At 47.8% G+C, this 24,806-nt stretch overlaps 2 protein-coding genes across 2 annotated transcripts in view; one reads left to right on the forward strand and one right to left on the reverse strand.

The window, feature by feature from the left end:
* The window catches only part of PCSK6 (proprotein convertase subtilisin/kexin type 6), a 183,010-nt gene extending 170,502 nt beyond the window's left edge, over positions 1 to 12,508 (reverse strand). The window contains exon 1 of the mRNA XM_060259949.1: positions 12,332 to 12,508. Within this exon, the coding sequence (XP_060115932.1) occupies positions 12,332 to 12,496 (165 nt within the window). The 5' untranslated portion in view covers positions 12,497 to 12,508. The remainder of the gene's footprint in view (positions 1 to 12,331) is intronic.
* The window catches only part of PLEKHO2 (pleckstrin homology domain containing O2), a 130,590-nt gene continuing 118,278 nt past the window's right edge, over positions 12,495 to 24,806 (forward strand). The window contains exon 1 of the mRNA XM_060260373.1: positions 12,495 to 13,000. Within this exon, the coding sequence (XP_060116356.1) occupies positions 12,495 to 13,000 (506 nt within the window). The remainder of the gene's footprint in view (positions 13,001 to 24,806) is intronic.

A 24,806-nucleotide genomic window follows, 5' to 3' on the forward strand; every position in this document is an offset into this window, starting at 1 on the left:
AGACAGGAGGGCCTGGAGTGACTTTGTCCATGGGGTCGCAAAGAGGTGTACTCGACTGTGTACTGAACAACAACAACATAATAATATATAAGAGAATTGTAATATGCAATATGTTGTGTAACCAGTGTGCTTTTATTATTGTAATGTTTGTATTTTATCTTATGCTATGTGAGCTGTCCTGAGCCTACTTTGGCGGGGAGGGCGGGATACAAATTAAATATTATTATTAAAAGAACAAAAGCAGACTGTGCCCAAGAGCCCCCCCCCCGGGAGTTGGAGGGGGCAGTGCCCCCACAGGCCCCCCATGGCTATGGGCCTGGTAAGCGTGCATACAATTGCATTGCTAGGCCCAATGGGCTTCACCACCACTGTAGAGATCAGCAGCTCCGGAGAACTACCATGTCAGTGTGACTGGGTTACTGGCAATAAAAGTGAAGGTATGCACATGGGCAACAAAAATGAGAAGACATCACCTTATTTTGTTTATTTTTAGCACCGGTCCCCAAAGAGGCCATCAAAGGAGGCTGCATCCGAGAGATAATCCCATCCTGCTTCCAAGGACAGATAACCAGCGTGCTTCCCACTCGTCTTCCTTCATGCTGAGACGTGTGGCCCATTCCTCTACACCAGACAGCATCAGGACCAAGAGAGCTCCCTCCCTAGACACCTGAATCAGACAACACAAACCGCCTTGCTTGTTTACCTTTTCTCTTTCTCAAAATACCTTAGGGAGTTTGCCGATGAAACTAACGTCCCCACCACCATCAGCACCATCACTAACCGCTGATTCTCTGGAACCTGGTGCCAAAGCATGTTCTGGAAACAGGCAGTGGTGGAAAAGTGTTCCATGCTGAATTCCGTACCAGCTTCTGCCAACACCCTATTTCTAAGAAGGAACAGACTATGCAGGCAACATAACCAACCAGGCATGCTGAGATATATGTATATATATATTTACATGCACCGCAAAAGCAACTCTAGGCAGTAAAAAAAAGTCCAAATAGCAATCAAGCTTATTTTGAGCCAATCCAGCTTGGCACTTTCCACAGAGTCTCGTGTTTCCACTGTTATGCTTCATTTGCATGCTCGTGTTTTGATGTCAACAAAGGCCTAGATCGGCGCAACTCTGCTCAGCCTGTTGATGTCCTCAGCCAGCAAGTCCCAAACAATGAGAAAGTGTCCTTCGCCTCTCAGTGTTACCATTAGTAGTACACTAAGGGTACGGATAGCTCCGTTTCCATGGAAATGGGCCCATCCGACAAAGTGTTAACTGCGGGGAGCTGAAAAAACCATTCATTGCCATTTAGTGAAACTGGACAAAGGACGTTATGCTAACTAAAACAAACAAAAATTAAAAACATGGGTCATTATGGCAAGGTATGGACAGCCACCTGGGGGGCTTCATCCCAACAATGATAACAGAAGAGACAGGAAGCACCAGAGCTATTTCCTGTTATGAAGATTCACTGTGCAGTGCCATGCCAAGTTACTCCAAGGGTTGCCAATCCCCAGTTGGGTAAATAAAAAAGACGCTAAGAGACACCATAAATTTCAAGCAACAAAACAGTGTAATGTAGAGGTCAGTGGTGTTCTGACAAAGCTTGCACGTAGAGCTTCAAATAGACAAGAGAATGTAGCAAAAAGACATTCACAGAAGACAGTTCAAAAACAGTCTTTCCAAGGAGCAACAATACTCCAGTATTTAGTTTGTGGAACTAAAAGAAGCCCTTCCAAAGACGTCTGTTCTAGATATCAAGACGTTTCATCCGTCTTTCCTCAGTTTGGAGGCATATTTATCACTGGAACCCAATCTTCACAATACATTCACAGGAGAACAACTTCAGAACACGTCTGTTAAGATTTCCAGGTTCTAAACAAACAAATAAATAAATAAATAATATAAGTCGGCGTTAAAGGCACGAGAGCAGAGCAGACCACTTCTTACCCAGTCAGTTGTCAACCTTAGAAAGCCACTACGAGGAGCCAGCAAATCTCTTCAGAGGCCAGCAGAGGCTAGACGCTGACCCCCGCTGACCTCCACCATCAAGGCTGTTGATGAGTCAGGCCTGTTTGCCACGCTGAGCAGCTGAGGAAATTGCTCAGGCCGCTTCCTCGGGTTGTCTTCGGTTGGCTTCACCTCTGACTCATAGCCAGGCCCATCATCTCTCTCTGGCAATCCCATCATCTCTCTCTGGCAATCCTAACAAAGATTGCACCACTTAACCTCTGGGCCGCTCTCCCCTGCAGCAACGACTGCCCACAAGAGCAGAAAAGGCCTGCTAGCTCAGACCATAGGTCCCTTCAGGCTTGCATCTTGCCTGCTCCACAGCTAAGCAGGTATTTCCAGGGAAGCTCACATGCAAGACCCAAAGGCAAAGGCCTCTCCCAGATGTCCCCCCCCCCAAAAAAAATAAAAGCACGCTGCCCCTGGAACAGACTTTATTTAGCCATCATGGCTAATCATTACTCAAGGATCTCATCTTCAAAAACTGGTCCTGTTGCCTTTTAAAAACTTTCTAAACTACATGACCATCTCCCACAGCGACAAGTTCTATATAGCAGGGATGTGTCATGTGGAAGAAGACTGCAGATTTATACCCTGTCCTTCTCTTTGAATCAGAGACTCAGAGTGGCTTACAATCTCCTATATCTTCTTCCCCCACAACAGACCCCCTGTGAGATGGGTGGGGCTGAGAGGGCTCTCACAGCAGCTGCCCTTTTAAGGACAACTCCTGCGATAGCTATGGCTAACCCAAGGCCATTCCAGCAGCTGTAAGTGGAGAAGTGGGGAATCAAACCCAGTTCTCCCAGATAAAGAGTCTGCACACTTAACCACTACACCAAACTGGAAGTCCTGGCTTTCGTCTGCCCTGCGTAGAAAGGCACTGTCAGATCACAGCTGACTTATGACAATCCCATGAAGTTATTTATTTATTGCATGGCAAACCCCTGTAGGGTTTTCAAGGCAAGAGCCAAACAGAGAAAAGAGAGAAGAGACTAGATTTATACCCCACCCTCCTCTTGGAGTCCCAGAGCGGCTTACAATCTCTTGTCCCTTCCTCTCCCCACAATGGACACCCTTATGCTGAGAGAACTCTTTCAAAAACTGCTCTTGAGAGAACAGCTCTGAGAGAGCTTTTGACTGATCCAAGGTCACACACCAGCAGGTGCATGCGGAGGAGTGAGGAGTCAGGAGTCAGGAATCAAAGACAGTTGCCCCAGCTTAGAGTCTGCACTCTTAACCACTACAAAAAAGTAGTTCTCAGTTCCTGCATAGCGACCCTTGACTTCCTTGATGGTCTCCCATCCAGGTGCTAACCAGGGCCGGCCTCCCTTGGCTTCCGAGATCTGATGACAGCCTGGGCAATCCAAGTCAAGGCTCCAAATCTCCTAGGGGTCTAAATTTCATTTAATAAAACAGCCATTTAAGATACCCAGTTTCCAATTTATTACAGTCAATCGACCAGCAATAACAATATACAAAGTCCCATAGTCAAAGACCACAATTTCTGACTACATAAAAGCATTCTCATGTTCAAATTCCACCAAAGTTAAACCTTAAAAATGGCATTATTAACCATCTCTACTGTTAAAAATTTCCACTTATTTATGGCTAAAAATTATTTTGCTACTGCCTAAGTTACAGACCGTTTAAGATATCAAAATATGTGTTGCTTCTGCATGAACAAACTCAGCCCCTAGCAAAGCCCATGCACATTTTCTTACGTATTATCAGTTCTGCTACTGGTTCTTTGATAAGAAAAACTAGCGTGTTAAAGGCAACCCTTACCAGCTTCCCAAGCCCAGGGAACAGTTTAAATGCTTACAATGATAAAAAATAGTCAAAAGAATTCTGGAATGCACAGGGAACCCTTATTCAGCCGTCCTAACCTTGGAAAACATTTTGACTTTTGCCGCAATACAGAAGCAGTAAGCAAATCTTTTAATTGTTTAAACAGTCAATGTTTGACATCATGAGGACCTTGAGCTTGTCCACTTTAGCGGGTACCTCTTACCAAGTTATAATATGTTGGGTAATTTCATAGCCCTTTGTCATCTCCCCCATTTTCTTTTCTCTAGACGATTCTTTAGCCTCTCTTCCGTAACAACGCCAATCAATGTTTGCTCTCTTCTGCATCCCCCCCCCCCTCCAAGCCCCTACAGTATCTTTTTTTGAGACAAAAGCAAGCACAAAATATGAGGACTGAAAGTACCCCTAAAGCCAGCATGCACAATCTTGCCGGGAGACAAATGACACCAATATCAGGGAAAGGCTGCTGGTCCCAGTCTAGCCCCTCAACAATTTCTTGCATTCACTTCTTATATTCATTTACAAATGAAAGACCGTAAATCATTAAGGAAGCAATGGCCTTGTGACATTGGTCCTTCTCACAAATGTTCTACAGGTGACCCATGCCAGCCAGATCCAAGGCCAAACGACCATCTTAGAAACCTGTTACTAATCCTCCTTTCTATATTTCCTCAGGGAAATGCAAATGGTTAAGGCCAGGGGTGGCCAAACTTGCTTAACAGTTAACCACATAGAATAAACATCGGATGTTTAGGGAAGGAAGGAAAATAGATGGGGGTAGGAGGGAGAGGCGGAAAGAAAGCAACTTTAACTTTAAATGCATTCTCCAAACCACCGGTTTGTTTGGAGAAAGGATTTAAAGAGAGAAATCTAAGCCGGCTGATGGGGTGGTGGTGGGGCTTCAAGAGCCACAATATGTGTGAAAGAGCCACATGTGGCTCCTGAGCCACAATTTGGCCACCCCCGGTTTAGGCCATTCAACCACTGTGTGTCAGCAAATAGGGTTTTCAAGGCAAGAGCCAAACAGAGGTGGTTTGCCTTTGCCTGTGTCTGAATAGCAACCCGGGACTTCCTTGGTGGTCTCCCATCCAAGCACTATCCAGATCCAACCCTGCTTAGATTCCATGAGTGGGCTAGCCCGGACCATCCAGGTCAGGCCAATAAGGTCAAGTGTGCAGTGCAGTCGCTACCAACTCATGGCAACCCCATGAAATTCTACCTCTCGGTGTTTTCAAGGCAAGCTATGAGCAGAGGGGGTTTGCCATTGCCTTCCCACTGAATAGTGACCCTATATGTTCAATCACTAAGGAGGAAGCTACAGCCTGTATCCCTGCTTGGTTTGGTTCGCATCCAGCTCAAGATCTGGATGATGATCATTTGCTGAACTGTTTGGATACATCTGAACAAATGCAGTCATGTTTGGTTTTGAGAGCAGACTGTATTCTACCGCTGCCAACCCCACCCATCTACCACTTCCAATTATGGAAACCGAAGTAAATAAAAGGGGGATGGGTAAGAAATCTGTTTTTTGATTTTTGAAATGAAGCTTACTACTTAGATGTTTCTGTATGCCTTTGGGCTTGCCTGTCTGTGAACCTGGCAAGCGTTGCGATTATTTCTTATGATCACCAGAGCAGCTGATCACACAGCGACAAAAAAAAAAAAAACAGGCCGTGCAAATTATACAGAGGAACACATCCAACTGCACATTTGCAAAGAGAGCATAAACTGCAAGCGACTTCATGCTTGACAACAAGGTCAATTTAATCTGGGTCCACACTGCCTCACAATCTGTAATGGGTCACTGAGGGAAAAAAACAGCTCTAAGCAGAAGCTGCAACAGAAAACACCCAATTTGCCATTCTTTGGTTCGTTGCATCAGTATCCCAACACTACTCTGCCAGTTCAATTATAGTGGGAGGGGGAAAGAAGGCTGACATTCAAAAAAATCAAGCCAGAATTCATAGCAGATTCTTTTAACAGTAAGACAAACTTAAAGCTAACCCAGGCTAACCCCCCCCCCAAAAAAATTTGCAACTGAAAAAATGAGAGAAGGAAAAGACTTAGAAAGACCTGAGAGAAGCCAAATTCGGTAATGACATAAAAACTGACATAAAAACTCCAAGAAGCTTTGCAGAGGGTCTTAAAGCCAAGAAGGGACTGTGCCCTGACGCCTATGTGCGATAAAGACCGCCACTTGGAGAGTTAAATGCCAAACACACAGAGCAAAGGATTAAATTGGTGCAGAACAGACTTTAGCACACGTGCACAGTCACACACGCACAGGCATACATCCCTATTGTCCCTTATTCCGATGCAGAGCAAACCACTTAACTGGTTTCTGCCGTGGAGAAGGATAAAAACACTACCTGCGAGAAACACATATTGTACAGCACAATGATTTGCATTGCAACAAAAATACTTCTCTTCAGCCCTTTCAGATCACTCACATCTGCATTTTGCGTTGCCCCAATGCGCGCGCGCTCTCTCTCTATTTGGGGTGGCAGTTACACATTAAAAGCTCATCATCACTAACTTACGCCATCAATAGAACAGACCACTTTGAAGTGATAACTTTCAACTCATAATTACAACCATTCATTTCAGAAAGGTGCCCACCCACACCTTTCCTGGAGCCCATCAAATGGTTTTTAGAAAGTGGACAAGGCCTTGTGGGGCTTTTGCCCAGCAGAGTTTTTGATTGGCTGTGCAGATTTTGGAAAAAGGTTGCTTCAGCTGCAGCAGCCAGTGACCTTCACTATGTTACACGTACAGGTACACACAAAAAATATTCTTAAGCAACATTTTGAAAGGCATCCATCTCAAACAGAGCTTCTGTCTTAAATGCTGAAGAGTTACTATTACGAACAAACTCACTCCCTGATATTCTGGGGTTGGTTCTGCCTCCTGGGGCAGCCATTTTGTGGTTGCCCTCCCCCCTCACCAGAATTTCAAAGGTGCCTATAGGCTTGAAAAAATTAGGGACTCTGGCCCTGGACCCCACTTGGTCCATAGAAACCAAGAGAACCAGTTTCAGATTAGTATGGGGAGACCAGGCCATACTACGCCAAACCAAGGCACACAAAATCTCCTCACTATCCCCGGGCCAAAAGAAGCCCGTCTGAAAGCCACCAGGGAAAGGGCTTTCTCCGTTATGGCCCCCGTATGGTGGAATCAGCTGCCGGAAGAGGTGAGGGCCCTGCGGGACTTGGCGCAGTTCCGCAGGGCCTGTAAGACGACCCTCTTCCGGCTAGCCTATACCTAGCCTACATTTAGCTAGTATAACAACTTGAGGAAACTGGCCAGCTATCTTTTTACAGGAAACTGAATTACTCTGTTTTAATGTTTTAACTGTTTAACTATTTAACTGTTTTATATTTGAAATTGTTTAATTTTAAGTTGATTAATTGTTGGAAGCCGCCCTGAGCCATTCGTGGGAAGGGCGGGATATAAATCCTAAATAAATAAATAAAAATAAATAAATAAATAAGCAGTGTGGTGTAGTAGTTAGAGCAGGGGCTTCAAACACGTAGCCTGGGGGCTGAATCATGCAGTCGCTTGGGAGCTGGAGGTCTCCTATCAGGCCCCCGAGCAACTGGTTGTCATCTGCTTCCTTCTCCCTCTCTCTTGCTTCCTTCTGCACCACAACTTGCTTTGCCAGGCTTGCTCGATCACACTGAGCTACAGAGGAAAACCTCTATTTTCTCCATTGGCTGAGGCTTCTCCCTTGAGGAGGGGGGGAGAAGGCAGAGCTTGTTTTTTCAAGCTGTCTCAATTGCACAGCAGAGCTACTGAGCCCAGTTCCTCTTTCTTCTATTGGCTGAGGCTCCCCACCCCCCGTCCCCTGGGGAAGGAAGGAAAGAGCCACAGCTTCCTTTGCCAAGTTCCCTGGATTCCGCGGGAGAAATACAAAGCACCAATGAGTGCTAATGTTTTAAGTTTTTAATTGTGTTTGTCTGTGTCCTTTATAAAGTTAATATCTCTGCTACCTAATCTTAAATAGATATGCCCATGGACTGGCCCAACAAGGTCTCATTTATGTCAGATCTGGCCCTCATAGCAAATAAGTTCAACACCCCTGGGTTAGAAGGCTGGTCTAGGCTCTGGGAGGTTCAAACCCTCGCTGCCATGGAAACTCACTGGGTGAGGCTGGGCCAGTGACTCCCTTTCCTTACAGAAGTGTTCTGAGTGTAAAATGGAGGCCTCTGTGTATAGCACCATCGGCTTCTGGGGAAAAGGGAGAGAGGAGGAAGAGAAGAAGAAAAGAAGAAGGAAAAGAGGAGGAGATTGGATTTATATCCCTTCCCACCCTTCACTTGGAGTCTCAGAGCAGCTTACAATCTCCTGTCCCTTCCCCTCCCCAGAACAGACACCCTGTGAGGTAGGTGGGGCTGAGAGAACTCTTTCAAAAACTGCTCTTGAGACAACACCTCTGAGAGAACTGTTTCTGGCCCAAGAGCACCCAGCAGCGTGTGAAGGAGTGGGGAATCGATCCCAGTTCTCCAAGATTAGAGTCCATACATTTAGCACTACACCAAAGTAGAAGAAGAGATGAGTTTGTAAAGGGCTGTGAAGTAGCAACCAATGTATGGCAACCCCAGCAAGGGGGTGCCAAGGCAAGAAAGATGCAGAGGGGGTTTGCTTCTGCCTTCCTCTGCAGAGTCTTCCTTGGAGGTCTCCCTTCCACGCACTGACCCTGCTTTGAGACCTGAGGAGACTGGGCTATACTACGCCACCTTCCCTTCCCTTCCCAGCCTCCCCTACAGAATGGAAAATTCTGTGTCCCTCCCCACTCCGGGAGTGCCATACCACAGTCTTTAACTCAGGGGTGTCAAACTCATTTGTGATGCGGGCTGGATCTAACATAAAATATGCTTAAAACATTGGCACTTATTGGTCTTAAAGGTGCTTTTTTTAAAATTTCTCCCAAGGGATCCCAGGGAACTGGGCAAAGGAAGCTCTGGCTCTTTCCTTCCTTCCCCAGGGGACCAGGAGGGGGAGGAGCCTCAGCCAGTAGAAGGAAGAGAAGCTTGACTTAGCAGCTCTGCTGTGCAATTGAGAGAGCCTAGCAAAGCAAGCTCCGCCTCCTCCCCTTTCTCCCAAGGGAGAAGCCTCAGCTAATGGAGAAAACAGCAGTTTTGCTCTGTAGCTCCTGTGCGACTGAGCAGGCCTGGCAAAGCAAGCTGTGACGCAGAAGGAAGCGGATGACAGCCAGTTGCTTGGGGGCCTGACAGGAGCCCTCTGGGGGCCTGATTCAGCCCCTGGGCCACATGTTTGGCACCCCTGCTTTAACTCATGCCCACCTCAGCATCTGGGCCCACCCTGAGAGCCTCGTTCCTGAGCTTTCCAGGCCTACTTTGGCCTCCTCATCCTTAGGAGCTTGACTTCCAACTAGGGCCACTGAGAGCAGTATCCAGCTTCAACCTACCAAGTGCATGTTGGATCAGACATGTTCATTCAGGATGTCTTGTCCTGTTAGCCCCAGCAGGGTTCCCTGCTCCTCATGCTGGCCAAAGCCCCAAGGCCCCTGCCCTGTGTGGGCACATCCAGTCTTTCTTTCACAGGCGCTCAGCAACAGGTAGCTTGCAAATCTGACCCCTCTACACACAGAGAGCTGGGAGAAGCAGCCTATGGGATCTGCTGGCAAGATAGCTGAAAGCAATGAAACCTGGGCCCATCTTTCCAAGGGCTTTTTTTGTAGCAGGAACTCCTTTGCATATTAGGCCACACACCCCTGATGTAGCCAATCCTCCAAGAACTTACAGAAGATCCTGCAACAAGACCCCTGTAAGCTCTTGGAGGATTGGCTACACAAGAGGAGTGTGGCCTAATATGCAAAGGAGTTCCTGCTACAAAAAAGCTCCGCCAACAAGTATTTTCAAAGCGGCTTTCCAAAATATGTAGCTGTTGACCACTGTCCTTCCCTGGTTATTTCTCCCCATCAACCGCTCATCAGCTCTTTCCTGCAGCCAGAGTCAATATTCTGCTCCCTCTTGGCAATCCATGGGATGCTCTCTGCTAGACTTGTTCTTATACCAAAACTATCATCGTTCTCTTCCTGCTGCTACCCACGCAAAACAATCCTCGGAGCTTGCTTTTAATTAATCCCCAAAGCATCCGACACAGTCATTAGCCAAATCTGAAGATACTCAAAGCAAGCGACAACCAAAAGTTTGAGTGAAGCAGAGTCTCAGCGCAGATATCCAGGTTTTCCCCCAGAACTGTGATCTTTTAACATTGCAAACCTAAGTGGAGTTACTCACTTTGAAGTCCACTGAAGGGTAAAACTCAGTTTAGGATTGCACTGGAGGTCTTTTCCCCGTCTCCCCCCTCCTTAAAAACCACCCACATAAAACTCAATCCATCTTGTATATAGAGCTGTCAGGGATAAACTATATAAACAGCTTAATAAATGGTATTAAATTGTTAAGGGTGGTTTACTGAGTAAAAAAAAAAAAATTAAATATTGATTAATTTCCATTCGGCGGTTCCCCTTGAAGTCCTCCGCAGATATTTTCTGTCTTGATTTAGCTAACTAATTATTATCTTTCGGGCCCATCCACTTCTTTCTGGTCTCAGCTACAACCGTTTGGATGAGACCATTAACGCAAAAGTTGAAGAGGTGCTGAAAGTTAATTGGAGCAGCAGGGCATGTATGAGATTTAAGAGAGGCTGTAAACCCACAAAAAGCAGAGCCAAGAGAGTCACAGATTTAATTACAGATTTTTGGGGTGGGGAGGGGATCATTGGAGGAATAACAGAACGCAGACCAAAGAGATAAGGGTTTTTTTTCACCAAGCAAAGAGACCCGGGCCACAGTTCTAAACTTCCTGCTCCAAAAGAACTTTGCGCCCTCCAGGATTGCTGGAGGAATATGCAGGCACAAGGTGCCAAACTCCTTCCCAGGGACCTCCAACTTCTGAAAAGGCTTTCCAAGCCATTTTCAAAAGGCTGGAAATGGGGAGGGGCTACTTCCCAGCTAGAAAGTACTGCTGTAGACAGACCGATCATGTCAAAAGCTCACATCTAGCTGCTCATCCCCGCCTTCTTTTGCCACCTGCACCGCTGAAGATCTGACATACAAACTTCAAGCACCAGCATGGTATAGCAGTCAGAGCAGGAGCCCCAGGTTCAAATCCCCGCTCTACCATGGAGATCTTGGGCCAGTCACTCTGGTCTCAGCCTGACCTACTTCAAAGGGTTCTTGAGAAGATACAACGCGGGAGAGAATGGTGGGAGCCGCTTTGTGTTCCGGTTGGGAAGAAAGGCAGGGCATAGATGAAAAATAAATAGTATTCCTGCAAAGACTCAGACAACCATCTTCCTTTGAGAGCCAGTTTGATGTAGTGTGAAGTGTGCGGACTCTTATCTGGGAGAACCGGGTTTGATTCTCCACTCCTCCACTTGCACCTGCTGGGGATGGCCTTGGGTCAGCCATAGCTCTTGCAGAGGTTGTCCTTGAAAGGGCAGCTGCTGTGAGAGCTCTCTCAGCCCCACCCACCTCACAGGGCGTCTGTTGTGGGGGAGGAAGACATAGGAGATTGTGAGCCGCTCTGAAACTCTTCGGAGTGGAGGGCAGGATATAAATCCAATATCATCTTCTTTGTATTATTTTAGGAAAAATTCACAGCATTCACATTCAGCTCCCTCGGAGATATTTCAAAAATGGCAAAATTAACAGGAGCATCGTGTAGAATCCTGCACTCTAGCACGCTGAGTCTGAAGCAAACTGCTTGGTTAAGATGCCTTCAGATCCCTTTGAGAAATCCGGGAAGCAGCCCTAAGCACCATTACTCTCTTCTAAATCTAAGAAACTCTATTTACAGCCGCCTTGCGGAACTGCAGGCCCGCTTCGCACGATTCCCGCCACCATTCAGCGCTCAGGGCACTGATCCAGCCCCAGGTACGCGGAGATAGGCACGCGCTGAACATTTCCCCCGCTGGATCTGCTTCGCTCCGGCTGGATTCCTTCTCGCGGGGCAAGGATTGGCGCGCCGAATTGGATTCGACGGCCACCTCCAAGCGCCAGCCGCCCGGCATGCCACCTTGCCCTGGAGCGCCGGATCGCTCGTCCGCCGCGCCGCAGTCCCATGCGGAGCGAGCTGCTCGGGTCTCAAGCCCTCGAGGAACCCACGGACCCCGACGGCTCGAAGCCTGCGCAAGGAGGGCGCGCTCAGCGCTGAGTTCCCGCGGTTCCTCGCCACGCTCGGAGACACCCCCCCCCCGCCGGTCTTGCAGCAGCCTATCCCCACCCCACCCCTCCAAAAAAAAAACCCATAATCACCCGCAATTTGTCCACAAGGATCTCTCCCCCCACCCCGATCTTTAATCCGGATCGGCCCCAATTACATCTCGCGGGGGAGCGCGCAGAGAACTTTGTGCCAAAGCGTGCCAGAAAGTTCCTCTTCGGGGGCATGCCTCCGCGACGCTGGAAAGGGGGGACGACCCGCCTCCGCCCCCCTCCCGCCAAAGTCTTTCCCCAGGTGGGATAAGAAGCCCCCCCCCCCGCCTCGCTCTCACCTGTCCCAGGTTCAGGTAGCCGTAGGTGGCGGCCAGCCGGTCCGCCTCGCCGGGCCCCCCCTGCACCCGCACGGCCCAGTGGTTGGTGTAGACGGCCCGCGGGCGAACGGCCAGGCAAGCCGCCAGCGCCGCCAGCAGGCTCAGGCCGGCCCCGAAGGCGCGCATGGCCGGGGGCGCCTGGGCTGGGCGCACCGAAGGGAGGGAAAGAAAGAGGGTGGGAAGGAAGGAAGGAAGGCGGCGCGCAGGAGCCCCCGGCGGCGGCAACAGCAGCAGCAAAAGCGCGCACTCCCTCCGGCCGCCGGCAACCACTCGCAGCCAGGCGCCCGCCTGCCTTTGCCGGCCGGTGGGGGGAGCCGCGCCTTTTAAGGCCGCCTCGGAGGCGGGGCGGGAGGCGAGGGCCCGACCTCCCTCTTGCCTGCCTGCCTGCCTTCCCTCCCTCGGCCGCCCTTGCCTGGCTGCGCCAAAGCTGGGGCCCCGCGTGGCCTCCCGCGCTCCCCAAGCCAAACTGGCCCCCCTGCCACCGCCCTGCTCCAGCCCCAGCCCGACGTGCCCTGCAACTGCCAGCCGACCTCGAGAGCAAAGCCCGGGCGAGGAAGCAAGCCCAGCCCGGCGGGAAAGAGGCTCGCGTGCTTCGGGCCGCGGCTTGCAAGAGTCCTATCAGTGTGCGGGGTTGGAAATTATATATATATATATATATATATATATGGAAATTATATATATATATCCTGTTTTTGCTTCCAGCTCGCTCAGGAGGACAGAAGCGTTTGGTTCTCACGACAACCCTACCGGGTAGGCTGCGCTTAATCGCAAGCGATCGCCGGGATTTGTGGCTGCTGTGTTTTCTAAAGTTCATAAAAATGCAAATAGCCCTCGCCAGACATGTGAGTGACAGAAGAATCTCACAACTGATGATGTGATCCTGTAGCAGTATTGTCAGTGGTTAGATTTTTCTGTTATCCACGTGTTAGGTAAGGATAATTTGCATTTTGAATGAACTACAAATCACAGCGATTGCTTTTATTAGGTTTTACCGCTGTACCTACCTCTGCTGTAATTGAGGTAGGTACCTTTACCTTTTAGGCTGCTCTAGAGTGTGACCTGATGTTATCCAGGTGAGCTTCATTGATCTTTGCTCTTCCGTTTTCCCTGCACAACAATTCTGTGAGGTAGAGTCTCTCCCCCCCCCCCAGTTTTATCCTCTCAACAGCCCTGTAGAGTAGAATGACTTGAAGGGGAGAGAATGAATGGCTTAACATAAGAACATCAGAGAAGCCATGTTGGATCAGGCCAGTGGCCCATCCAGTCCAACACTCTGTGTCACATAAGAATATACGAGAAGCCATGTTGGATCAGGCCAATGGCCCATCCAGTCCAACACTCTGTGTCACATAAGAACATAAGAGAAGCTATGTTGGATCAGGCCAATGGCCCATCCCGTCCAACACTCTGTGTCACAGAAGAACATAAGAGAAGCCATGTTGGATCAGGCCAGTGGCCCATCCAGTCCAACACTCTGTGTCACAGAAGAACATAAGAGAGGCCATGTTGGATCAGGCCAGTGGCCCATCCAGTCCAACACTCTGTGTCACAGAAGAACATCAGAGAAGCCATGTTGGATCAGGCCAGTGGCCCATCCAGTCCAACACTCTGTGTCACAGAAGAACATAAGAGAGGCCATGTTGGATCAGGCCAATGGCCCATCCAGTCCAACACTCTGTGTCACAGAAGAACATAAGAGAAGCCATGTTGGATCAGGCCAGTGGCCCATCCAGTCCAACACTCTTTGTCACAGAAGAACATAAGAGAAGCCCTGTTGGATCAGGCCAGTGGCCCATCCAGTCCAACACTCTGTGTCACAGAAGAACATAAGAGAAGCCCTGTTGGATCAGGCCAGTGGCCCATCCAGTCCAACACTCTGTATCACTTAAGAACATAAGAGAAGCCATGTTGGATCAGGCCAGTGGCCCATCCAGTCCAACACTCCATGTCACACAGTGGCCAAAAAAACCAAATGCCATCAGGAGGTCCACCAGTGGGGCCAGGACACTAGAAGCCCTCCCACTGTGTCCCGCCCCAAGCACCAAGAATACAGAGCATCACTGCCCCAGACATAAGAACGTAAGAGAAGCCAAACATCACAGCCACACTTGCCACTATAGCAGGGGTGATCAAACTGTGGCTCTTTCACACATATTGTGTGGCTCTCAAAGCCCCCACTATACTGTTGGCCGGCTTGGAGAAGACATTTGTCTCTTTAAATCACTTCTCCAAACCAAGTCAGCTGATGGTTTGAAGAATGCATTTAAAGTTACTTTATTTCCATATCTCCCTCCCTCTCCCGATCTATTTGTTCTCCTTCCTTCCTTCCTTCCTTCCTTCCTTCCTTCCTTCCTTCCTTCCTGCTCACAACCATCTGATGTTCACGTCTTGTGGCTCTCAAACATTTGGCCACCCCTGCACTGTACCATGACAGCATCCTTGTTCCTTCAGCCCTTCTGCAGTACAATTTGGTTTGCGTGTTCTCAGAAGTTAGGCCTACTTATTCTTCTGAGCAGGGCTTCTTTTGTAGCAGGAATCCCTTTGCATATTAGGCCCCGCACCCCTGATGTAGCCAGTCCTCCAAGAGCTTACAGTAGGCCCTGTACTAAGAGCTCAGTAAATTCAAGGAGGATTGGTTACATCTGGGGCCTAATATGCAAAGGGATTCCTGCTACAGAAAAAGCCCTGGTTCTGAGGAAACACAACCTGGGATTTCAACCTTACTGGCCCTGATGGCAACTGCTTAAAAAGTCAATAAATAGTAGGAAATGGGATGTAATTAAGAGTATAATCTTAGGAATCCACAGTTTCTTTTAGAGGGATGACAGAGAGAGGACAGAAACAAGTGAATAGTAGAGAGGAGGAGGTCTCGTTACACCAGGTGTCACTGCCAGGAGACATACAGAACTCTGCTGCCAAGAGCTGGCTGGGTGGTTGGGCTCTCCCTTGCCCGAGTTCTTCTGCTGCTGCTCTGCTCTGCGCTGTGGCTAGAGTGTTGGAGTAGGGCAAGGGCGGCCAAAATGCACACTTATTGTGTGGCTCTCAAAGCCCCCACCACCCCATCAGCTGACTTTGAGAAGGCATTTCTCTCTTTAAATCTAGTCACCAAGCCAAGTCAGATGGCAGCTTGGAGAATGCATTTAAAGTTAAAGTTCCTTCCTGTCTTGTGGCTCTCAAACATCTGACGTTTATTCTATGTGGCTCTTAAGCCAGTTTGGCCATCCCTGGACTAGGGCCTGAAAATCCCATTTCATATCGCTGCTGTGCCACAGAAATTTGTTGGGTGACCTTGAGCCATTCATAAGCTGTCTCAGTCTAATCAACCTCACAGAGTTGTGAAGATAAAATGGAGGAGAGGACAGCTAGGGAAAAACCGCTTTGGGTACCCATTGGGAAGAAAGATATAAAGGAAGTAAAATCAGTAAATAAGTGCTGCCCTTCTATTTTAGGCACGTAGTTGGTGCAAAGATACATACAATGTGCTTTTCTTTGCGTGGCGTAGTCATTTTGAGGTAAATCCAGGTCAAATCTGAAACAAGATCTCCGTGGAACACACTGCAGAATCAAATTAAGCAATGCAGCTAGCACAAGAACAGAAGTTTTGTAAGGCATATGCAACAGTCTGCTTCTCAGTGAGGTGCTAAAAATGCGGCTGGGTGATTTGGTGTAGCGGTTAAGTACGCAGACTCTTATCTGGGAGAACCGGTTTGATTCCCCACTCCTCCACTTGCAGCTGCTGGAATGGCCTTGGGTCAGCCATAGCTCTCGCAGAGTTGTCCTTGAAAGGGCAGCTTCTGGGAGAGCTCTCTCAGTCCCACCCACCTCATAGGGTGTCTGTTGTGTGGGGAGGCGGGGAGGTAAAGGAGATTGCAAGCTGCTCTGAGACTCTGAGATTAGAGTATAGGGTCTCGTGGCGCAGAGTGGTAAAGCTGCAGTACTGCAGTCCTAAGCTCTGCTCACGACCTGAGTTCCATCCCAGCGGAAGCTGGGTTCAGGTAGCCGGCTCCAGGTTGACTCAGCCTTCCATCCTTCCGAAGTTGGTAAAATGAGTCCCCAGCTTGCTAGGGGGAAAGTGTAGATGACTGGGGAAGGCAATGGCAAACCACCCCATAAAAAGTCTGTTGTGAAAACGTTGTGAAAGCAACGTCACCCCAGAGTCTGAAATGACTGGTGCTTAGACTGGGGACTACCTTTTTTTTTTTTTAAATAAATCCAGTATCATCTTCTCTTCTGACTGCTGCTTGAAAGGCCTGCTGCCTGTGTACAAAAGCACTCCCTTTTTGCAGAAGACTAGCTTGTCAAGGAGATCATAGCTTTCCCTCTGACATGCTAGATTTCTAATTGTAGGGGTATATTTTTGCATTCCATCCGTTGATTGAACTGATACAGCCCATGGGGTATTGCTGAACAATTAAGTTCTGTCTAAGCATGTGGTTATGAAGAGGAGACGTGATGTATGGAAGATTCTCAAACATCTCTTTTCTATCGACAGCTATAGGGGAGATGGATGGATTGGACTGGAGGCCTTCAGCAAGGGACAAGAGTTAACCCTTTTCCCCAGCAACCCCCCCCCTTCCACTTTTCCTAAAGTATTTGTCATAACAGGGAGCACATACACACGGGTAAAGACTGGCCATGGGCTGTCTTGCACTCAGCATTGACAGTGTCAGAGGGTTACCCTTCAACACTGCCCAGGTCGAATTCAGCGTTATTCCTCAGACTGCTAATTGGAGATGATTACAGCTATTTTCTCCATCTGGGAGCTCTTCTGTTCCAACTCTACGTTCATTAAAAGTGGCATTTTGCATGAGACTGCTCTCCTGATAGAAATGCGACTGGCCTCAGACCTAAACAAAGGTCAGCAGCAAATGTCCAGGGATGGAGAAAAGGCAGGGGAAATGTTTCTCTGGCCAGAGGGGATGGATTTCCAAGAACCCAGGGGCCATAGGGGGGAAGGCACGTTCACCCTCTCTTGACCCAGAGCTGGTTGTAAATGGACTTGGGAGGGGGGGGGTTGTAGGGAGCCTTGTTGGGACTCAGGAGACAACCTTTTCCTTGGAAAAGGAAGTTCTGCTAAAAATATACGACTTGTCTGGAACCTGACGGATGGGGTTATGTATTCTGCAGGGCCTGCAAAACAGTGCTTTTCCACCAGGCAAAGATCAGTTGACAACAACAGACATTGAGCCATCTGGCCCATAACAACAGACATGGAACTGTTTGGCCCACCTCAAACGCACAACTGCGACGTTAGGACCTTCTCCTGATAGAACATCCAGTAGTAATAGCCAAACAACAAAATTCGACATGGAGTGAACTGGCAGCTATCTGCTGTTATCATCGTGTTAACATATTACTATTCTAAGATCAAAATAGCACCTGATATTGTTTTAGGTTTTTATATATTCTGCATTTTTATATCTTTTTATGTTTGTGGTTTATATCAATACTGGAGTGTTGTATGACTTTTATGGAGCGTAAACCACCCTGAGTCCTGCTTCAGCGGGGAGGGCAGAATATAAGCTGAATAAATAAGTAAATGTATAGACTGTGGGGCTGAATTAGGTGCTGGGGTTTATCTCTCACTTGAGTGGATTGGGCCTTTCAGAAGAGATAGTTTTGCCATACACCTTCACAGTCTGCTCCTTCTCCTTGTCAGGGAGTCGTTCCCTCTGCAAAATATTTACAGAAAGATTCTCTCCTCCGTTGTGATTAAATTATATAGAAAAAGACATTTTTGGTGCTAAAGCCACTGAGATGGAAGGCAGATCACAAAATATACAAAATGGTGCATTCAGGCAGCATAAGATGCCTGACGAAGAGGCAATAGGGTGACAAAATTAGAAAACAATGCAAACATGACATAGTATACTGAATGACAGACCACAGACAAGGCTGAACGTGGGTTATAAAGGTAGAAAACAAAACTGTAAAAGCAGAAGAGAAAACATAAGACTATAAGGACTCAAAAAGAACCCTGCTTAGAACAGACCAGTGAGGGTCCATCTAGCCCAGCATCCTGTCTCACACAGCAGCCGGCCAATTAACCTTGGAGGGCCAACAGCAGGGCATGGAAGCCAGCCCAGGCCTTCCCCTAATGTTGCCTCCTGGCTCTGGGATTCAAAAACTTACTGCCTTGGAATGTAGAGCTTTCCTTTAGTCATCTTGACTAGTAGCCACTATTAGATTGACCTGTTCTCCATGGATCTCTCCCATTTTAAAAGCCATTTGTCCCTATTGCTATCTCTAAATCCTGTTTTAATCACTCATTTCCTTTTGTCTGTCCTGAGACAGTCTTCATATCAGTCACCCAGTTCTTTTTCTGTCAGCCTAACCAGCCTCACAGGGTTGTTGCGAAGGACAAATGCGACTGCTTGTATATTGTGCTCTGAGCATTTTGCAGTAAGGGCAGGACATAACATGTGATTTGTTGTAGGATAGGAAGACACTCACAGAAATGTGCATGTCCACAAAAGCTTCTACCCACAATTAAACTTTGTTGGTCTTCAAAGTGCCGCTGGACTCAAAACTTTTTTAGGTTGTTCATTTGTTCTGATTTCTTGAATGGCATTAACACAGAGACGGTGTTAATGCAACAGTATACTTTTTTCTTTTTTGCTGAGGCCTGTTTCAAATATTCCTGAATGGTTTTCCCCCTCCGCCCAGCCCTGAACACTATCTTGAAACACACATTTATTACGGTCATTTTCTCCCTCATGAATGTTTCGATTCAAAGCTGAGAAGGTACACCGTGTGACGCAAGCAGCTCAAGGAAACTTGCGAACCACACAGTTTAAGAGTGAGAAGAAACCACTTCAAATGCTTCCCTGGAGAAAGGAAACACCCGAGTGAGTTCAAGTTCCCTTAAATGCCTGGCCTTCCTTACTGTCTGCAATTCTTGGCACTTCGCAACATTCTCTTTTTTTCCCCGTTTCCCTTCCCCTGTCAAAGTCTTCTCGTGTGGCCTTCTCCGACGTTAGGCTCTTCCGCCCGTGCTGTGCCTCTGTAGGATCAGAGCAGGCCAGCCAATGGTAAAGCAAGATCCATTGGCACAACGTAATTCAGCAGCTAGAGTGGCCATCCTTGGGGTGGGACCGGGAGGTCTCTGGAATTACAAATGATCTCCAGACTGCAGAGATCAGTTCCCCCATAGAAGGTGGCTGCTTGGAGGGCAGGGTTGGCCAAACTGTGACTCAGAAGCCACATGTGGCTCTTCCACACATATTGTGTGGCTCTTCAAGCCCCCACCACCCTATCAGGCAGCTTGGAGAATGCATTTAAAGTTGCTTTCTTTCTACCTCCCTCTGCACTCTCTTCCATCTATTTTCCTCCCTCCCTCCCTCCCTTGCAGCTCTCAAACATCCGACATATATTCTTTGTGGCTCTTGTGTTAAGCAAGTTTGGCCACCCCTGCTTTATGGCATTACACCCAGCCCATGGAGGTCCGCCGCCACCTAAACCCCATCCTCCTCAAGTCTCCACCCCCAAAGCTCCAGAAATTTCTCAACCCAGAGTTGTCGACTAATTCAGCCAGTTTCAATGGCAAGCCATGGAACTCAGCCAATCAGTGCTCCCAAATCCTATGATGTCTTTAGATCATAATAATATATTCTTATATTTTCCTCAAGCTTCCAGACTTTGCCAAAAGAAGTTGAAATCGAGCCTGGAAAAAGGAAACGATCTAGGAGCAGGGAACCCAGCTCCCATTTTCAAAACAAACAATTCCAAATCAAATCAAGAGATTCAGACAGATCTGGAAATTAGATGACTCGGAGCCGAACAGAGGTGGTTTGCCATTGCCAGCATCTATGTGGTAACCTGGGACTTCCTTAGAGGTCTCCCATCCAAGTACTGTGTTGGGGATTATGAGGAAAGGAACTGAAAATAAGACACTCAATCTTACAGTGTCTCTGGACAGATCTGAGGTGTGAGATTTGAAATACCGTGTGCATTTCTCCTCACTTTCTCAAAAAGGATATCACAGAACTCTTAAGAAGTACAGAAGAGGGCCACCAACTGTCAAGTCTCTGTAAAACCTTGGTCAAATCTGTACTGTACTTTGGTTCAAGCAAAGAGCCTTCTGGGTAAAGCCTTTCTGTATTCCAATGCTGCTAGCTAACAGCATTGACACCAACGTGATTAGGGGGTTGGAGCACCATTCCTATTGAGGAAAGGCTGAAGAGTCTGGGACTTTTCAGTTTAGAAAAGAGGCAACTATGGAGGGACAAGATAGAGGCTTATAAAATTATGCAAGGAGAATGTTGAGAACTTTTCCCCCCTCCCCAACATACTAGGACTTGAGGGCATCCAGAGAAGCTGAGGGGTGGTAGGCGCAGGATGGACAAAAGGAAATACTCCTTTACACAGAGAGTGATTAAAATGTGGAATTTGCTGGAGTGATAGCCACAGGCATAGATATGTTAGATCCAGGTTGAGAAACTCCAGGAGATTTGAGGATGGAGGCTGAGGAGGACAGGGATTTCAGCGGGGCACAATGCCACAGAATCCACCCTCCAAAGCCAGTTTGGTGTAGTGGTTAAATGTGCGGACTCTTATCTGGGAGAACCGGGTTTGATTCCCCACTCTTCCACTTGCACCTGCTGGAATGGCCTTGGGTCAGCCATAGCTCTCCTAGGAGTTGTCCTTGAAAGGGCAGTTTCTGTCGGAGCTCTCTCAGCCCCACCCACCTCACAGGGTGCTTGTTGTGGGGGATGGAGATAAAGGAGATTGTGACCACTCTGAGATTCAGACTATAGGGTGGGATATAAATCCAATATCATCTTCTTCTTCAAAGCATAGATCCCCAACCGCCTTAGACCACGCTGCTTTAAGAAGGGGGCCCCGGGGAAGGGGGAAGGCATGCAGTTGGATAAGGTGCCAATCCTCCAGGGGTTCCCCGAAGAAGTGCTGTGGTCTCTGTGATACCCAAGTACTGGGTGGCAGAGGGCCTTGAGGCCTGGCCTCATAGCTGGAGAGGGGGATTGGGAGTCCTGTTCCTCTCAATCTGAACCCCTAGACTGAGCAGGTGGTGGCAGCGAGCCCAAGTGGCAGGAGGAGAAATAGCTCCCTCCAGGAGTTGGCGACTCAATAGGGAGTTGACGGGACCAGGTCTGAAGGCAGAATCGGGCCGGTTCCGTCACACAGGCCAATGGCCCATCCAGTCCAACTCTCTGTGTCACACAGTGGCCAGAAAAACCAGGTGCCATCAGGAGGTCCATCAGTGGGGCCAGGACACTAGAAGCTCTCCCCCCCGCCAAGCACCAAGAATACAGAGCATGACTTGCCCCAGACAGTTCCAACAATACGCGGTGGCTAATAGCCACTGATGGACCTCTGTTCCATACGTTTATCCAATCTTCTCTTGAAGCTGGAATTCCCTCTTGAACACATTAATCTGTTGCTATAAAATAAAACAGAAATCCAACCTTAAAGTGCAGCCTTAAAGGCCACTGTTTATTCTCGTGAACTCATGGAAATTTATAGTGTAATAGATTTTGTACATCTTCAAATGTGACTTCTGTTTTACTATTATTTAATAGTAAACGGGTTGGTCCTTATATGAGTGACCAAGTCACTTACATGCAAAGCCTGGGCCTCAACATACTTAAAAGAATTCTTCAGTTATACTGAAAAGTACAACTTTGTAGATTAATCAAAGAATACAATTTTTTTTAAAAAAAAAATCCCAATGAAGACAAAACATCTGCTGGCAGGGGCTGAATGCTGAGAACAGCTAAAAGTAAAGGTAAAGGTAGTCCCCTGTGCAAGCACCAGTTGTTTTTGACTCTAGGGTGACGTCGCATCACGACATTTTCATGGCAGTCTTTTTTACGGAGTGGTTTGCCATTGCCTTCCCCAGTCTTCTACACTCTTCCCCCAGCAAGCTGGGTACTCCTTTTACCGACCTCAGAAGGATGGAAGGCTGAATCAACCTGGAGCTGGCTACCTGAACCCAGCTTCTGCTGGGATCGAACTCAGGTCGTGAGCAGAGCTTAGGACCGCAGAACTGCAGCTTTACCACTCTGCGCCATGGGGCTAGCTGTTAGTAATAAGGGCGGGGGGGGCACATGTGCAGGAGAAATTGGAAGCATCTGAGAGCTTAGAGAATCCTGGAAGGAAAAAACTGAGGCACCCAAACTCCCTCTCTTCACCATGATTCTTACAAACCTCCAGAATATCAAATAGAAAAAAAACCTAACTGAATTCCTTTCTTCAATTTTAAGTGGCGTGCTCAGAACTCAAACACACGGGCTCCCGTTTTGGATCGAGATTGTGACGTGGGAAGCTTAAACTTCCCTCTGCTAAGCCATTTGTCTGACCTGAAATGACCTTGATGGGTGGGTACTATTTGCTCCATTGGAGGAATTTATGTGCCTAGCATGTCCCTCCACACACCCCCCCTTCAGGATGGAACAATGATACTGCAGGAGGTAATGTTCCCTCTCTCATGGTCTCAATCCAAATTGCCCCCCCCCCCTTTGTGCCTGGGAATTGAGTTCTGTACATGGAATGGGCCACACGTGTCTGATTGCTGGGAGCTGAAGGAAATGTAACGTGTAATTAAGCAGGAAGTTCACTTGAAGACCTTCATTGCTCAGCAAGCTTCCATAGAGTGCGGGATTTGAACCCAGCACTCCCAGATTCTAGCCAAACTTGCTTAATGTAAAAGCCACATAGAACAAACATAAAATGTTTAAGAGCTGCAAGACATGAATGTCAGATGTTTGACTGAGAGCCGCAAAGAAAGAAGGACGGAGGGAGGGAGGAAGGAAGGCAAATAGATGGTGGAGAAGAGGTGGAAAGAAAGCAACTTTAATTTAAAATGCATTCTCCAAGCTGCCAGCTAGTTTGGCTTGGAGAAGTGATTTAAAGAGACAAATACTTTCATAGGGGCTGGGGGCTTCTAGAGCCACACAATATGTGTGAAAGAGCCACACATGGCTCTTGAGCCACAGTTTGGCCACCCCTGCACTATACCCAAGAAAACCACCTCCAAGGTGTCAGTCTGGCAGTGATTTTTCCTTGCTCCTTTGAGAGCTGCTGGCATGGTTTGTTGTTGTTCAGTCACACAGTCGAGTCCGACTCTTTGCGACCCCATGGACCAAGTCACACCAGGCCCTCCTGTCTTCCACCATCCTCCGAAGTCTGCTCAAATTCGTGTTAGTTACATCAGTAACGCTGTCCAGCCATCTCATCTTTTGCCGTCCCCTTCTTCTTTTGCCTTCTCTCTTTCCCAGCTTGAAAATGGAGGAAGCATGAAAAAGCGCTCTCCAGAAAGCGGTGGAGGGGGGGGGGACAAAGGCACAATTGGAGGGTGGAGGGGCTGTGACTGGGAGTGGTACTAAAGGGGAAGCCCTCCTAGACATCCTGGGCTCATTAAAAACCAGCAGCCCACCCTGCCCTGCCCCCCACAACTAATTCCTAGATTCCCTTTAATATGTATTTGAAAAAAAAAAAAAAAGCAACTGAGACAGACAGAGCCTGTTGGCTGCTGCAACTTTGCTAACTCCAGTTCAATAAGTTAAATAAATAAAACCAGCCCTTCGTAAATACACAGGAGCCCTGCGCCGGGTTCCCTTCAGCAAATGGAGAGGGGGGGGGTAATATTGGATTTTGTTTTCATACAAATGCACAGTGTCTCTGTCTACAACGCTGGTGCCAAGAGGCAATGTTTTTATATTTATATTAAAAGCTGCAAAGTCTTTTTGTGTCTACCTCCCCCCCACCCCTACAAAAACCACCTTCTATAAACCAGCCTGGAAATAGGTTAAAAAAAAAAAAGAATTCAGTGGAAAACCACCAAGCATACAAAGGGCACCCTCTCTTCCTGAACGGGGACTGCAATCCTCTGTGCTGCTTTTTAACTGCTTCGAAATGTGTACGTCGCTTTGCTTTTCTCCCCAATGGGCCCAGAGCAGTTTACCATATTGCTCTCCCTCCTTTTGCTTTTGTCTCACAACCATCTTGTAGGGTAGATTAGGCGGAGAGTGTGTGTGACTCACTCCCGTGAAAGACTGGGGATTCGAACCTGAGCCTCCCAGACCATAAGAACATAAAAGAGCCCTGCTGCATCAGATCAATGATCCAAAAAGTCCAGTATCTTTTCTCACACAGTGGCCAGCCAGTTCCTCTGGAGGCAGGGTTGCCAAGTTCAACTCAAGAAATATCTGGGGACTTTGGGGGTGGAGCCACGATGCTTTGGGGGTGGAGCCAGGAGCAAGGGTGTGACAAGCATGACTGGACTCCAAAGGGAGTTTTGGCCATTATATTTAAAAGGGACCACATGCCTTTTAAATGCCTTCCCACCATTTAGAAATAATTAAGGATAGGCGCACCTTCTTTGGGGGTCTTTTTGAAAGACCTCTTGATCCAATCTTTTTGAAACTTGGGGAATGTTTTGAGGAGAGGCAGCAGATGCTATGCTGAAAAATTGGTG

The sequence above is a fragment of the Heteronotia binoei genome, chromosome 19 (assembly GCF_032191835.1).
Source record: "Heteronotia binoei isolate CCM8104 ecotype False Entrance Well chromosome 19, APGP_CSIRO_Hbin_v1, whole genome shotgun sequence".
In the NCBI taxonomy this organism is placed as follows: Eukaryota; Metazoa; Chordata; class Lepidosauria; order Squamata; family Gekkonidae; genus Heteronotia; species Heteronotia binoei.